The 16,960-nt window shown below is 35.4% G+C and overlaps 1 protein-coding gene across 50 annotated transcripts in view; it reads left to right on the top strand.

The window, feature by feature from the left end:
- COL25A1 (collagen type XXV alpha 1 chain) overlaps positions 1–16,960 on the top strand; it is a 430,187-nt gene that overhangs the window by 344,482 nt on the left and 68,745 nt on the right. For 38 of the 50 annotated variants that reach the window (XM_054554264.2, XM_054554273.2, XM_054554280.2 and 35 more), the window contains 3 exons: positions 4,737–4,769; positions 5,204–5,239; positions 10,238–10,282. In XM_054554264.2, coding sequence (XP_054410239.1) covers positions 4,737–4,769; positions 5,204–5,239; positions 10,238–10,282 — 114 coding nt within the window. The remainder of the gene's footprint in view (positions 1–4,736; positions 4,770–5,203; positions 5,240–10,237; positions 10,283–16,960) is intronic. The other 12 variants (XR_008524677.2, XM_054554287.2, XM_054554298.2 and 9 more) reach the window with 1 other exon arrangement.

Here is a 16,960-nt window from a genome sequence, read left to right as displayed (position 1 = left end):
TAAAAACCATTTTTAGCTCCTGGGTCTTGCAGGCGGCCAACTGAATCTGGCCATAGTTACCAACCTCTGCTTAAAAGAAAGGAAATATTCTACACAGAGGGCAATTTTTTTCAAGTGAAAAAAATTTATACTACGTCTGAACTATGCCTATGTGGATTTACGTAGAGAATTTTATGCTTAAAAGATGTCTTTTTAAAGTTTCATTTTTGGAATGTAGGCCAATAATTGTTTCTTTAATCATATTGTAAAATTAAATTTTTTGAAATTTAATTTTACAATGGTAAAACAGCTTTTTTCTTTGAAAAGACCAAGGTCATCTCAAAGGAATACTGTTCTTATTGTATATATTAATGCAAATCATTTACCATACTGACTCACACATAATAAACTCTCAATAAATATTAGCTTTTCTTCCCACATGGAAATTGAAATCAACTAGATTGTTATTCTTTTTTTATCAAAAAGTTTTATTAGTCAGCTGAAATTAAGTATAAGAAATACTTCAGTTAAAACGGAAATCATTTCTATAAACCTTCAATGGGTCTAAACAGGGGATTGTAAATAGGAATCTGTAATGTGTATAATATGTAATCCAACCTGTAGCATTTATCCCAAGAATGCTGTAATTGGAATATAATTTTTGATGTGTTTTTTAAACATTTCCTGCTTCTGTCATATAATTTGTTTCCAGCATGTTGGAAACACTCTTCTCATGGCCTTTGTGTTCAGTATGTGAAACTCATTCATCGTTTACCAAGTTTGAGATGTAAAAATTTTAAAAAATCCTTCTTTTCTGCCATTGATGTAGTAAATTACGTCATTGATTGACTTTAATAGGATTTTTTTTTCCTTTTGATTCAACTCAGCACCTTTGGATGGTAAAGTAATCTAAACCTTTCCAGACTGGTCATCTGGAAATACTGTAGAACTATAAAAACCACTAGGCTGGGTTTTCTCTGTGGCCAGCAACTTCAGCACACTCTGGCCAACAACTGTGGTACACCCTAGGTTTAAGAGCGTAAACCTGCCAACGACGGAGTTCGGTCATGCATAGAGTTACTATTGAAAGATTATGTCCCACTCTTTGGAGTGTTAACCCCACCAACAAATGTAGAAACTGATTTCTTATCTATTTTCCCCTGTGCGAAATGGGGTATTTGTGCTGCACACTAAATGGTTTGGCCACATCACTCTATTCTTCACAATTCTGTCTGTTGGTTCAAAAGCTCTGCCTTCACTTTCTTAGCATTACCTGTTTTTTTTTTCTTTGCTCTCCTCTCCCCCGTTTCCATTCCTATGTGTATTCACACTGTCTTCATCTTCATACTTCACATCTACATAGCAAAGATGCATGTATGAAGTGTGAAGTATGAAAATGCATCTTTGACTTGCATCCTCTGAGCCTTTTCAGAAGCCACATCATATTTGGAGCCAACCAAACTGTCTTCTTTTCATAAAATCACACCTGAAGGCCTATCCCAGTGGGCACTCCCACCCTAATCGGTGCCGGGCCTTCCCTAATTAGCACACACAATTCCCATAATTTAGAATACTATTGCTGTCTGTCCTCCGCCCCCTGACTCCTCATCACCACTTCTCTACTTTCTAATATTACTCATTCTTCAGTCCGCTGTAAACTTAATTTATAAGTCATTTCCCTGGAGCAGCCTTCAGTCTCCTCTGGATTAGGTAGGTCACCTGCTATATGCTCCACAGCACTCTTTATAATTCCATTGATAGCCATGCATTTTCTTATCGTGTCTTCTGTGCATGCATAGTGACACAGAATTTTCCAAACATGACAGTCTCTTCCTACACCAGATTTCAAAAAAAAAAAAAAAAGGAAAGAAAGAAAAAAATAAATTACCTTTCATGCTTTCCATCAATAATATTTTTGCACTACATATATTAGAAAATGATCATTGTAATGCAGGACAAGGACAGGGATTATAACTGCATTGTTCACAGTTACCTCCCAGCTCTCAGCATCTATTAATAGATATGTCTGGCACACAATTGGTGCTTGATAAGTATTTGTTGAATGAATGAATTACTAATAAAAATAAGTCACTACATTCACTTCGTATATCCACATGTGCCTTATTAACACACACATATAATTATCTGAGTGTTGTTTTGAAAATAATAACAAACAAAAATGGAAACTGTGCTTGAATGAAACATAGTAAAGTCAAATTCATTTATCTCAAGTATCTTCTCATAGTATTTCCTCATCTATAACTTACCGTGTAGAAATTTTTATTTCCAAGCCAACTGACTTATGAAGCTAAGAATATACTTAAGACGCAGTTGGGGTTTTTCCCCCTACTTTAATCCAGTATTCATTTTCACTTTGTGGGGAAGGAGGATTATAAACACACACTGTTTTATTTCCACTACTTACAGCATTATCCTTTAAAATGTTTAACTTATGACTGTCTTCCAGCAGTCATGTTACCACTTAAAAGATATAAAAATTCCTTGAGATTTCACAGTTCTAAGTCTTTAAAAAAGAAAAAAAAAATCACTCTTAGTTGTCCATCAAATGGAACTGCTCAGATTTCCACAAATATATTGGCCTTTCAAGAAACTGTCTTTTTCTTTTCATCCACTTTTTATGAGAACTAAATCTAGTCTTTATTCACATTAGGGATTATCTGGATGCTTTTCATTAAGATATTGAATTAAACTACAATTAATACAAGCAGCTTCTTTGTATTTACAAGTTTACTACAACCTTTATGTCCTGTTGTCAAAATGAAATAAGCCAACAATTTTTTTGTATTAAAAAAAAAATCCTAAAACACGGCAGTAGAATTTAGGAAGCCCCAAATTCATTTAACCTCTAGCTGCTTTGATATCTTTGTTTATTAAATGGAAATAGTAATATCTGCCCCCTTTATTTCATGAGAGTTTTGTGAGGTTTAAATGAGATAAAGTAGAAACTTTGTAGAGTCAAAATTGTTTTTATGAATTCAAAGATATTATTGTATAAAATATTGCAAACCTGATTCATTGGGTACTGATGGCTTTCAGACTTAATTTAGTAGAAATAAATATTCTTTTTATTGGATATGTTGCTTCCCATTTGGAACTCATTTGGATATTAATGATTGGCAAGAGAAATCAGTCTCATTCTACAGTAAGACAGTATTAGGGTCCTCTTCTTTTTTATGTTTAGTTATATTTTAATTTTCAACAGGAGGAATAGCAATTATAGATGTCAAAGAAACTCACATAACTATCGGTTTACTTAACAAGCTAATTTGCTATTTCCTTCTCTTTCCTAAGCTTTTTTTTCCCCTTCCTGAAGAATTTACATTTTGATCCTTGACAGTTAACCTGTTTAAAAATTCTTTTTGAGATTTGTTCATTCGTTCACCATACATGTATTGAGCATATACTATGGGCCTAGGAACTGAATAAAAATAGATCCAGAATCTGCTCACACGCAGCTAACTGTCTAACAGAGAGATAGACAATGAATAGGCAGGAAACATAAATAGCCAATTAGAAAGTGAGCTGCGGTGGACATGAACAGAGCATGATGCTACGGAGTAAGATGTGTACATGAGGGGCATGCGTCTGATGTGTCTAGGCTGCTTGGTGAAGGGGTCTTTGAGGCAAAGCCAGCCATGGGCAGAGGGGAGAGAAATTGAGGGAGCTGGCAAGTGGCCCATGTACAGAGGCCTGAGGCCTTATGTCTGTCTCTAAAAGAGATTGATGAGCAGCTTCTGGAATCTAGAACAAGGAAATGGGCCCCTGGAGCTCCTTGAGCATTTGTACAGATGAGACAGCTGAGGAAATCCCAATATGTGCCTCCCTCCTGTGGCTGTTTCTATTTTCTTGACAGTTTCAAATGACCTTTTCTTTTTCCTTCTAGTGTATTCATGAGACAGAGAGGGCTAGAAGGAACTTGAAATTCTAGGCCCTTTGCTGACTTCATTTCAGAAATAAGCAACATTCCCAGCTACCCTCCATATTATTTTCCCCATTAGTTCCTATCTGCTTATTTATAACACATTTGCTTTAGAGAAGTATTCACCCTCTGTGAAATCTGGCTGGAATACAGTGCCTTTTAAAAAAACAGATTCTGTCTCAAGACTTTCTCTCAGAGCTCACATGTGTCCCCCTCACCCACAAGTCATCCATTATCCTGTAACTTCCTGGTGCCTGAGTTACAATGAAATAAGTGTAAAGCTGGAAAAAACATGCCCATTGTAACTGTGACAGTGCTTCATGAGGAAAACAAACTGATCTGCTGCGTGGCTTTTTCTAACTCGACATCATTAACCTCTGACTTCATCTGTTGAACCTTGACTTGCTGAAGAGCAAAAGGGTCAGGGAACTCCCAGTAAATGATAGCTGATGGCATTAATAAATTCCAGGAATAGAGAAAGCCAAAAGTTCCATATCCCTAAATTGTAATTTATTGCTTCACAATGTATTTTTAGCACTGTATCAAGGGAAGAAATTCATATGTTTATTTCACAGAATGTAGTCCTTATGTATCTGCATGCGAAGTAAACCCAGTTTTTAGGAAGTACATTGTTTATCTTGGAAATTGTTGACATCTTAACAGCTGAGATATTGATACAAAGTCTTATGGAACATAGTTAGGCCCATTAGTCATGAGGTACCCTTTGAGTACCTGTGTTGGTGATGGCTCTCTGAGTGCTTGTGATGTTTCCTATTCCTGTAACTTGTGGCATAATCTCTCCTGCGTTTCGTTTTAGGGTGACCCTGGATCATCTGCTGCAGGAATTAAGGTAACTATAACCTTGCAAGTATTTATACTCCAGGAGTTACAGTTCTAATTTTTATAGGCCTCTACTTTCTTTCCCTTTTTAGCAACTTTGATGGTTATAACTCTGCTGTTATTCTGCAATAACTGGGCTTCCAAAAACAATAGGGAATATCTGTGGGAAATTTGATGAAGGTTTAAATAAGAAGTCTTGCATTCTCTTCCCTTTCTGATTGGTTTTTATGGAAATGTGATTTATATGTGAACTATAGCTATATTTACAGCCAAAAAAAAAAAATCCCTATGTCTAGTGAGATGTAGAGTCGCAGGATAAAGGAAATAAAAGACATGTGGTTGAAGAAGGGGGCTAGGCCATCCCTGTGATGGTGCCCAGAGGCCTAAGGGTTTTAGAAAATTCTTGTAAGACCATCTTTTTCATCTTTGGTTTTCTTTGGCCAGGGAGAACCTGGGGAATCTGGTCGTCCAGGGCAAAAGGTAATATCTCTATCTCTAGTGTGTTCTTACTGTCTCATATTCACCATTTTATATCTACCATCCACTGCGTAATATGAAAACAATTATTACAAAGTGATTCGGTTTTCATGTTTTGCATTACAGAGTGTTATTGTTGTTTTGCATTTTAAAAGGTCTTGATGATGACCATAGCACAATATGCAAACAAACTTTATATATGTAAAAGATGCTTTGTGAAATAAAGTCTGCATGTACTTAGCTGTTTGAAACTAACAAAGATCAGGTGGGTTGGAATGCCAACTATTTATCCTGCATGCTTCATGGTAATCTGCATGTTTCTATCTTTTTTTAAATAACTTTTTAATAGAAAAAAAATGTCCATAATTGGCTGTGTTGCTTTGCTGTTTCTATCTAACTGTCATTAAACTGTCTCAATAGTGATGCACAATTCTTTATGAATTATATTCCTTTTCCTATCATTGCAAATGCTTCCATACTGATAATTTTTTATGTGATTCGTATCTACTTGTGCCATGACTGCTGTTATACACACTAAATTTGTTAATGAACTAAATTTTAATTAGAGGCACTAGCCATACCATTTTATGGATACACGAGTTTTTGTTGTTTTATTTGTATGTCACTTTAGCAATAAATTAGAAGACATGCAGTGAATATGTTTGGATTCATACTCTCATTTGAGTCTGAAACAGGAAACACATGCTAGCACTTTATCGTCTGAGCATTTGGATATCAATGCCCATACAGTCAGATTTTAGACCACAGATGTAGCTAGCAAGTAAATGTGGATTCTATATTAGGTTAAATCTCTTAAACATCATGACTCTGCCTTTGTCTAGCAGTAGCTGATGTTGTAGATAAACATATGAATAGAAAAATAAAATTTACCTCATTAGCAGAAAAGGGAAGAGAGAATAAATCCCTTCTTGTATTTTGGAACCTTAAGATGTAGTAAAATAATGTTTCCAACTTCTTGAAGTCATTGAGAGGATAATTGCTTCATTTTAAACACTTAGGATGGACATAATTTTTGAGGAGGTCTTTCAATTCTTTTAACATTTCTCTAATTTAAAAACAGATTTTTCTCTTAAAACTAAGAGTCTAAGCAATGACTCATTAGGCCCAGTTTTAGATAAAGTTGAGACTCTTTCAAAGAGCCTAGCAGAACTCTGCAAAATTTACTATTTATTTTCTAAGATTTCCTATCAATTCCTTATTTAAGAAATTTGGAATTAGTGATACAGAGATCCATGGTCTGCTTTGGTTTGAAAAAGCAACTGATCTTCTCAGACAGTCTAATTTTAGGTCCCTTAGTCTTTCAAATTTAAAGGCTAGGTTTCTACTGCTCTCCAAGTCTGTGTTTTGCTAAAAAGTCTGTAAGACAGTTGTGTCTCTAAAAGATAAACCAAAACAAACCTGCTATAATCTCGTATAGTTTACACTGTTTTCAGAGTGGAGTATTCAAATAGATTTTCAATTACTTAATAAAACATTGCCTTATCATAATGATTGCTTAGAAATACAGTTCAGATTCATTCTGGAAGTTTATAGATTTACTCATGGGATCACTGGATTTCCTTCGCATTGCACTAAAAACCAGTTTTAAACTATATTGAGAGAAGGGGTAGAATCCTTAAAAGCTTACAGTCCTCCTGAATGAGTATGTGCCCTAAAGTGAGCATCATCTTTTTCATTAATATTTGGGCCAGATTCTACCCTTTGATACAATCCCACTTTCCCACAATATTATGACTTCCTTTGTCTAATATCGGGATTTGGCAATACTTAGCCCAACACTGATTTAAAAGTAAATTATGTCCATGCTTGCTGCTGATGTAGATTAGAAAAATAAACTGAACTGAGTACAGAATTCCTTCAAGAGATCTTCCACGGCATTTTCTTCTCCATTGAGAAGCCATGCTGGGGGTTCATTGGCGCTTAGGCTCCTGTGTCAGAGACACTCCCAGAAAAGTACAGAATATTGTGACACAGCAAAAAGCTCATGAGTTAGCTTTCCACCGTGTGGTCTTTTTCAGCATGAGAGTTTGAGATCTAGAGTTATATTCATAATGTAGGAATAATTCCATTCGATTTTCTTTCTTTTATAGCCTCAAGCGTTCAGTATGTGATTGATGTGTGAGTTGGAGTGCATATATGTGCTTGTAGAGTGAGTGTGTAGATTTATAAAATAAGTTTTGTGTTTCATCACCTAATTCTTTCCTTCCTAACTTTCCCACATCTTTTAAAAATAAATATTTTAATTTTAAAGGAGTAAAATTGATCTCCTATCAGAAGGGCCCCTCACAGTTAAACTCTCTGGAAATATTTAGGGCACTCTAGCAGGGACATGAGATGAAGGCAGAGTCCTGATTTTGAGGTGCTCCTGTAATGGAGAGTGAAAGGTGAAAAGAAGGGGAAAAAAGCAAAAGTCTAAACCTGAAGGTTAAGCTTTACACAGATATGTTACACTTTTGATTTATTTTGATATCCCCTTTGAATGGGATAACGAATCAAATCCTAATTATGACCAAGATCTGATCCCAGATTTTGGGCTGTGCATCCCCAGATTGAGTTCTTGAGAGAAGCCCTTGAGCCCAGGAATAGGCAAGAATGGAGAAGTTAACTGAAAAGCTACCACCTAGTTCAGGAGTGTCCAATCTTTTGTCTTCCCTGGGCCACATTGGAAGAAAAACTGTCTTGGGCCACACATAAACTACATTAACACTAACAATAGCTGATGAGCTAAAAAAAAAAAAAAAAAAAAAAAAAAATCACACAAAAAAATCTCATAACATTTTAAGAAAGTTTATGAATTTGTGTTGGGCCATATTCAAAGCCATCCTGGGCTGCATGTGGCCCGTGGGCTGTGGGTTAGACACAGTTGTCCTAGTTAGAAGATAACCTTTTATGGTATAAAGACAGAGGATTTATATAGGAAAAAAAATGTCTTTCTAAAAATGTTAGGCGATGTTCCACAAAGGGTAACATTACATGTATTATAATCTTTCATCATATCAACTAATAAACGTAAACTTGAAAGGTCAAATTATGAAATATGAAAACTATGAGAAATACGAATTTCTAAGTATCTGTTCACTAAAAAATACATTTATTACTTAACACACATACGTAGTACACATATGATGTAGAGAAAAGTTAAATGCTCAATCTCTGTAAGTAGTCAATCTACATTATAAAATATTCCATAATGTCTTACACATCTTTTTCTTGATTAAAAACATGGGTGTGTGTCTATGTATGCATGCATGTCTAAATAAATATCTTTCTTTAAAGTAGTCATTCAATCCTTTCATTTGGTGGGAGGAAAGGAGGTGACAAGAACACCTGTTGGACAATAATGTTACAACCTACATATTTCCACAAATGTTTCAGATAGAATGTCTGCAAAAATGAGTTTGGGGGGACTTTTCTGAAAGAATACAAAGCTATAGATTTGCCATCAATATGTTTACTTTTATTAATTGTATATTCTATTGCAATTTACTGTTTTCAAGGGCCTTATACTTTTTTTTAACGTAAAAGAGAATTTTCAGCAAAAAATATATACAAGCTCTTTTTACTGGATCCTCTTAAACTCATTAATTGAAAGGTAAAAGAGAAAGTAAAAGAAGATCAAATATATAATGTTATATCTGTGTGAAATTTAATCTACTTGGACATTCTTTGAATGGAATAACAAGTTCTTGATAATCAGCCTTTCTCCTCTGGCTTAATCTCATTTTAGTCTTATTGTTCACAACGCAAACCCTCATTTATATAGTTTCAGACAGAATCGTTTTTCTTCTGCATTCCTGAAGTAACTTTGACCTAAATCATCAAGAAAACCATTGTCCTTTTTTGGTATAATCACACAGCTTAACAAGCAGTCTCAGACATCACTTTGTGATAACACCAGAACAAACTATGGTGCTTCATAATTTGAAAGTAATACTACTAAAGATGAAACTTCTGTTTGGACTTAGTGGATGTTCCTTGAAATGAGGACTGTCAAAGCATTAGATGAAAGGAAGTGCTTTCTTTTGTCACTTCACTGTTAGTTTAATGCTCCTGTGTCTTTTAGTATAGCTGTCATCCCACTAACCGGCCATCACGAAATAGTATCACCCTTTTGCCTTCAAATGGTATTTCCACAAAAAATAGTCACTTCAGTCCAACAGAGAGGACTTTCATTTTCTCCTGAGATTCCTTTATACTTCTTTAGTAGAATTCAGGAGATTTTCTAAGCAATGGAACCTCTTGTTATCATTCTTTGGGCTTAAAATAATGTAGACAACTCTGTGAAAATGAGAAGGTTAATCTTGACTCCAATATGCTCACCCAAAATGTACTACTTAATCTCAAACCTGTATTCAGCAACAGCTGCATAGTACCATTAGCCCTAAGCTGCTAAGCAGGGTTGCTCAGACTCAACAATTGTCAGAAATACAGACTGGAGTTAGGTTTAATCTTAAGTATTCATTTATCTTCTCATCATTCAGGAATGAAAAGGAAAACTTACTATACTTTTTAAGTGAGGAAGACTTTTAATGAATATTGTTTTGATGTGACCATCTGTTCATACAGCCAACTCTTGATTATCTAAGGTGAGGGAATACTGGGATAGGATGCATTGTTGAAATGCACACATTATCTTCATTTGGGCAAATAGATTCAGCTTCCCCAGCAAATCATTTAATGAAGAAATAATGAAATATGGGAGTTTCTTCTCTTTTGACTCCTCTTTCTCGCCATCTGACAGAGATACCAATGTGCAGTGAACTGAAAGGAAGAGAGAAAATCCCGAAAAGTCTGTGGTCAACCCATTTCTAAATCAAGAGTTGACTGAATTGTATAATCTCATCAAACTTTTTGAAAGTAGACGGTTTTTTTATTTATCTTTGCAGAAAATATTGAGCTAGGAACATTTGCCATGTTTTTCTCCAGATATTGTGACTGAGTGAATATCATTCTATAATGCTATATGATTTTCCTATGTAGGGTGAACCAGGGCTTCCTGGGCTTCCTGGACTTCCGGGGATAAAGGTAAATACTGCACGGACAGTCTTGGCTTCACAGAACTGTAATTATGAGATTCATCCAAATTGGAGGAAAATAGGGAAAAATGAAAACTAAAAATAGAATGCTGTTCTCTAAGTACTCTCCAGCCATCTCAACTAACTAAATTTTTAAATTAAAAATTAAGCACAGATACCTCTAAAGTTTGCCATGGCAATATGGATTGTTTATTTCTCCATTTAACTTGCTACTGCCCCTTAAATAAACATAAATGTCCCTTCATTTGAAGTCACAGGAATTCTTTAAAGTCTAAAATGTCTCTTTACCTTCACATTTTAGTTTTATTCTTAAGACCCTATCAGATTTTGATCAGAATTAGAGTCTTAACATCCCCATAAAGCTAACATTTAGGCAGCTGTTTTTGTGATTCACTCATTATAGTAATCTCTCTAAAACATTTATCTTCTACTTCCTCTCAATAATTATCACTGCAAAGTACAAATCATATTACTAAAATATTTTCACCCAACACATACACTGTCCCCATAAACTTTCTAAATATCTTTTGAAATAATTGCTTAAAGCTTAGTTTGAAAACATTTGTTTTAAATGGGTATAAACCACTTAAAAATGTTAAAAACATTTTTAAAAATGTTTTGAAACTTTTTGCATGGCAACTGACAAGACTTAAAGTTCTACTGTCTTAGCTATAGTTGCTCCTTTAAAATCAGCTTCTTATTTTAAAACTTTTAAAATATATTCTAGAACTACTTAATAGGGGTTAACATAATGCAAATACATTTTCTTTTGTTGTTCTCATCTTACAAAGTTTTGAATCAATCTCTGTTGTACATTAGTCCATTCTAAACTTAGTATTTCTAGGCCGGGCATGGTGGCTCATGTAATCCTAACATTTTGGGAGGCCGAAGCAGGCGGATTATTTGGGTCAGGAGTTCGAAACCAGCCTGGCCAACATGGTAAAACCCTGTATCTATGAAAAATACAAAAAAAATTATCCGAGTGTGATCTCAGCTACTCAGGAGGCTGAGGCAGGAGGCTCTCTTGAACCCGGGAGATGGAGCTTGCAGTGAGCCAAGATCACGCCACTACACTCCAGGCTGGGCAACAGAGTGAGATTCTGTCTCTAAAAAAGAAAAATAAATAAAGTTAACATTCCTACTTCTAGTATGAGAGTTGTGTATACTGTTTTATGAAGGTTCTGTTTGGAGTGTGAGTTACGTGAAATAATATGATTTTAGGATATATTATTGAGTTCTCAGAGGTCATATGATATGTATAATATTTTATGAGTATATTTGGTACAATTGATAGACATGAAAGCTATATCTTCTTGGTTGACATTCAGCAATTTTAGTTCTATCTTTTTGTTTGATGTTTCTAGATTAGTATCATAAAAGTTCAGATATGTCCTTTTAATAGATTTTTAGTCTTTGGCTTCTTTGGTGAAAAAGTAACACTCGATGACAACAGTTTACTAAAGAGTTGAAGTCACTTCCTTATCATTTGATATTTAGCAAAAATAACTTCACAAATTAATAGGTGGTTTCATATTATAGAGTTAAATTATGACATTTCTTAGTAACACACACACACAAAAAGATGGCTTTTTACAAATAATGGGAAGATCATAAAAATTTAAAAACTATTTGTTTAAAGTGATAAGAAAGTGATACTCAGCATTAATCAAAAATAACATTATAAATAAAGGGGAAGGCATTTAAAAAGAAGGGCTTAAGCAGTTTGCTGCAGCAAGTGCTTGTAGGTTATCGGGGTACCAGCTTCTCTTTCAGGAACCTCCGTGCTTTGAAATCTAGTTGTCCCTTCTGAACTTGAAGCACTTTCTTGGAGAGAGAGAGTACTTGAGAATGTGCAATTGATTATTTCCCTCCAAAGGAAAAAAAAAAAAAAGCAATTTTGATTATACTATTTATCATCTTACTTAAGTCTTATGTCCTCCATCACAAAAATATCCCACTGGACCCTCGGAATTTGCCTAGTCATCTGTGGACTAGTCAGAATGTTTTGAGCTTTTTGAAGTTGGGAGGGATGTTAAACGATTTGCCACCTCTAGCAAATGCTTTTATTCCTCAGGTCTTAGGAAATGGCCAGATGGAGTTTGTCGAGGTCAGGTAGCTCTGATATTTTCTTTTGTTTTTCTTCCCTTGACTGCTGACTATAGTGAAAAGAAGCTATTAATTGACAAAAACTCTTTTCATCAATCACTAAACATACTCTTCTACATAATTATCAAGTACTGTTGGCTAACTATCTGGTATTTGATTTAAATCTTAGGCTCTATTTTTGGTTTAATAAGCTTTGTCTTCTCTAATCAGGATGTGGGTGATATGCTTTCCTTATAATGTAGTCAGTGCTCACTATAAATTAGTAATTTTGAAAAGGAGACAATTTAAAGATACATCACAACTATTAGTGGTCATTGGATATTTATAAATGTAGAGTTAAAGACTTATAATTTTATGACATAGTTTTCTTAGCTTAGAATGTTCTTTTTCCTTTAATTTACATTTCTTCTATTAGGTAGCCACCACAGGACAGTTAACTATGATTTCATAGTTTGAATGAGTAACAGTATTTAAAAGGTGAAACCACCATGTATGGATATAGAATGTGTGGTAGCAAGCACATTACTCATAATCTTCCTAGACCTGTGTGTTTCTTTATGCTTTGGAAATGCTTCCTGTTGCTATTCACCTCCTTCTTATCTGTTGGTGCTACAGAGAGCATGTGAATGCCATCCGTTATTTCCAAGACTTTGAGGAAACCAGCCATGACATACCAGGGAAGCTTTGATTCACCAGCTGTTGCTCTCGGGGAATGGTTGGAAACTTAATGAGCATCCACATGCCTTCCACAGCTCTCAGGAAATGAGCAAAGTGCCTAAATACAGACAGCAGACTCATCTATCTATCACCTCAAGGTCCCACTCAGAGAAGAGTGCTAATACCTTAGGCATACATAATCAAAGTCACTAAGAACAGGCATAACTTAATTTCGAGCTACTCTTAAGCTTCCTGCAGAAGTATCCAAAAGTCCTCTTACCATATGGAAGACATTTGGAATTCCTATTTCGTGCATTCATGGTTCATATAGTGTCACGATGTTCAACTGGGAAAATTAAATTATGTACAATGTACCATGTAGACATTGATCTTCTGGAATAAGATTTGAGCCCAGAAAATTAGTTTCTGAAACAAGCTTTCACATATTTTTAATGGGTAAAATTATTGTAACCAGCTTTTCTGATATCACATAAAAGAGTAAGATTCTAAGTTCCTATTTTCTTAGGCTTTGCTCTCTACACTTACTCTGAAAAATGTAAATACATTACTTACCCCCTTTCTATGGTTATGTTGCCCTAGCAGTAAGCAGGATAGAGCAGACTTCATAACAGACCACCAATGTGCAGATCCTTGTCCGCCCCTTATCAATAACATAATGTGGGGCAACTTCTATCATCTGTCTGTACTTCAGTTTCCTCATAAGATGGGACTCATTGACCATAACTCAGAGAATTGTTGTGAAAATTAAATGCAGTAATACATGTAAAATTCCTAAAGTATTGCCAAGCATGTAGTAAATGCTATATCAGTTTTGATTATTGTTATCTCTTTCTTTTGGGGCAGCTCAAAATATTGGAAACATTGGTTATGCACATGTTCTATACAATCTTTCCTCATGTAATTTTAACCTGTAGGATGTAAAGCCATGTATACTCTGTAGGTTAGTAAATGTAAATTCCGAAAACTCCTTTGCAGTGATGAGTGGGTGTTACTTTAAGAGCAGTCAGGATCACCTGCTTTTTCTCCAAACATGACATCACACTATACCCTTTTCCTATTACCCAAATGTATCCCAGGAACAAAGGATGAAGAAGCACAGTGTTATGGGGATAGGACATGGCACTGTCAATGTTCTTCTTCCTGGTTCTGTTCACAGGAAAAGTAAAAGCAAACCTTGACATGTAATGATGGAAATTCTCCAGGCTCCAGTCAATGTTACCTAACCCAAGACATTTTTCATAGATATAGATTTTTAGGCCGGGCGCAATGGCTCACGCCTGTAATCCCAGCATTTTGGGAGGCCAAGGCGGGTGGATCACCTGAGGTCAGGAGTTTGAGACCAGCCTGACCAACAAGGTGAAACCCCATCTCTACTAAAAATACAAAAATTAGCTGGGCGTGGTGGCAGGCACTTGTAGTCCCAGCTACTGGGGAGGCTGAGACAAGAGAATTGCTTGAACCCGGGACGCACAGGTTGCAGTGAGCCAAGATTGTGCCACTGCGCTCCAGCCTGGGCTATGGAGCAAGACTCCATCTCAAAAAAAATAAAAAATAAAAAATAAATAAATAAATATAGATTTTCAGCACTTGCTTTTCCTTCTTTCAACATGTACCACCAGGCCGGGCACGGTGCTCACACATGTAATCCCAGCACTTTGGGAGGCCGAGGCAGGTGGATCACTTGAGGTCAGGAGTTTGAGACCAGCCTGGCCAACATGGTGAAACCACATCTCTACTAAAAATACAAAAATTAGCCGAGTGTGGTGGCTCATGCCTGTAGTCCCAGTTACTTAGAAGGCTGAGGCAGGAGAATCACTTGAACCTGGGAGGTGGAGGCTGCAGTGAGCCGGGATCATGCCACTGCACTCCTGCCTGGGCAACAGAGCGAGATTCCATCTCAAAAAGAACAAACGAACAAAAAAACCCATATACCATCAGTTTATTTCACCATATTCAGAAAGCAAATTGAGGGGAAAAAAAACGTAGAGTAAGGGAGATGTAATACAGTAAAAAACATATGAAATCATTTTAGTGGCAAATACATTTTCACAGTAGTATCATGCTTCAAAGCTTGATATTTTTGTTCTGGCTTCCACATTAGTGAAAATTTGACATTAAGATCAAGAACTTGGGGACTAGGAGGGTATGAGGCAGTAACTAACTCTTTATATCCCAGCATATGAAATCATTCTTGCCACTAAATTATATAAAGACTAGCTTTTACAGGTGGCAGAAGCATTTACTCTGGCATTCCTGGGATTAAGTACAGTGCTCAGTAATCTAATAGAAGCTTATCTTCTAAATCCACCAGAGATGAGGTTCCTTCCTCACAAACATCAAATCACATTTTAAAAATAGCAGAGAAAAACTTCTGGAAGCAACATAGGATGTGAAATGAATTCCTAAAGGAGAAAAAGAAAATGGAGTACTGGTTAAACGAATAACATTGTGTTATTGTTACTTATAATTATTTCCTCTCTGCACAAAGTTCATCTGAGAAGTTGAATAATTGGAGAGTCAAATTAGGAAACTCATATAACCAGAAATCAGAGATTTTTAGCTGCCAGAATGAAACCTCCAATAAATACAAGGAATATGCTTTCATGATGTAAGCCAGTTAAGAAAAAAAAGTCAGAAAGGTATGTTTTCTGGATTTTAAATAAACCTGCTATTATAGTTCATTTTCATCAATGCCACCAAGATGTTTTAATTTATACTAAAATTTGATCCTTACAGGAAATAAATGTTTTGGGGGCAGACTCTACTTTCTCATTCTTTTTTCCCCTCAATAATTTTACATATCAATCATTACCAAAACTGGCTGCCTGGTGGTTCTTATTACAACAAATGTTCTTACTGTAATCCTCAAAAGCAGGTATCATGCTGCCTTGAATTCTAATTAGCCTTTAAGCAAGAAGAATATTATATGGCTAATGCATTCAGTGTCAAGGCACGTTAATCAAAATTATTGGTGATGCTTTTAGCACCCAGGCAGATCAGCACATATTTTTCAAGCCCTGCTGTACTATTTATTGGGCAATGAAAACTGGATCTTCTCAGGGGTAATAAATATCATGGAAAACATTACCTGCTTTAACCTGGTATACTAGAGGCTTTTTTAGAGGGGTTAAAAAGTAATTTTTTTACTCCTTTAATTGATAATGACTTATAAAAATAAAACCAATGGTAAAATGAAAAAACCCAGAGATTTCTCTATGGGCAACAGCTAATCAGTCAGGACATTCCGGCCACCATTCCATTTAGCAGATGGCAAATTCTGGAATTTTATAGAGAAACACCTGATGAGTCATTTCTGTATGAATGAAGCTGTCTCCTTTCTTACATTGACTAATAATCCCATCTAAGTATTTGTGGATTCTTCTCATTATTATGTAAATTGGCAAAAGAGTGTTAAGTAAACTGTCCCAATAACCATTTTAGAAGATAAAATAAGGTCACCTGAAATACTTTCTTGCTATGTATTACATATGGGTTTGAAGAAAAATCAGTCAAGATTTTATTATTGAATTCTAAGACTTAATGAGACCTTTGATGGTCATTGTTAGATTTTAGAAATGTCATGTTCCTAGGAATTTTCCAGCTTTGCCTTGCCTTTCTGTAAAATAGAAGACCAGTTTTTGTTTGTTTCCCTTGTGGCTTCTAGAGATGGTAGTTGTTCATGTGGTTTTTTTTTTTTTATTTGTTAGTTTATTGTTTTTTGGCCAGAAGACAGTATTTAAGCTGCTATCTCAGTAGCCTATTTGAATTTTTTAAAAGTAATAGCAAAGGAGTTGAGGAGAAGTGGCTTCAGTCAAAAATCTTACCTTAAAGGTATCTATCTTATATAGAACGAATAGGACCCACTTTCTTATAGCTAAATCTT

This window comes from Pongo abelii, chromosome 3, assembly GCF_028885655.2.
Source record: "Pongo abelii isolate AG06213 chromosome 3, NHGRI_mPonAbe1-v2.0_pri, whole genome shotgun sequence".
Classification (NCBI taxonomy): Eukaryota; Metazoa; Chordata; class Mammalia; order Primates; family Hominidae; genus Pongo; species Pongo abelii.
This window is presented reverse-complemented; position numbering and strand designations above follow the sequence as displayed.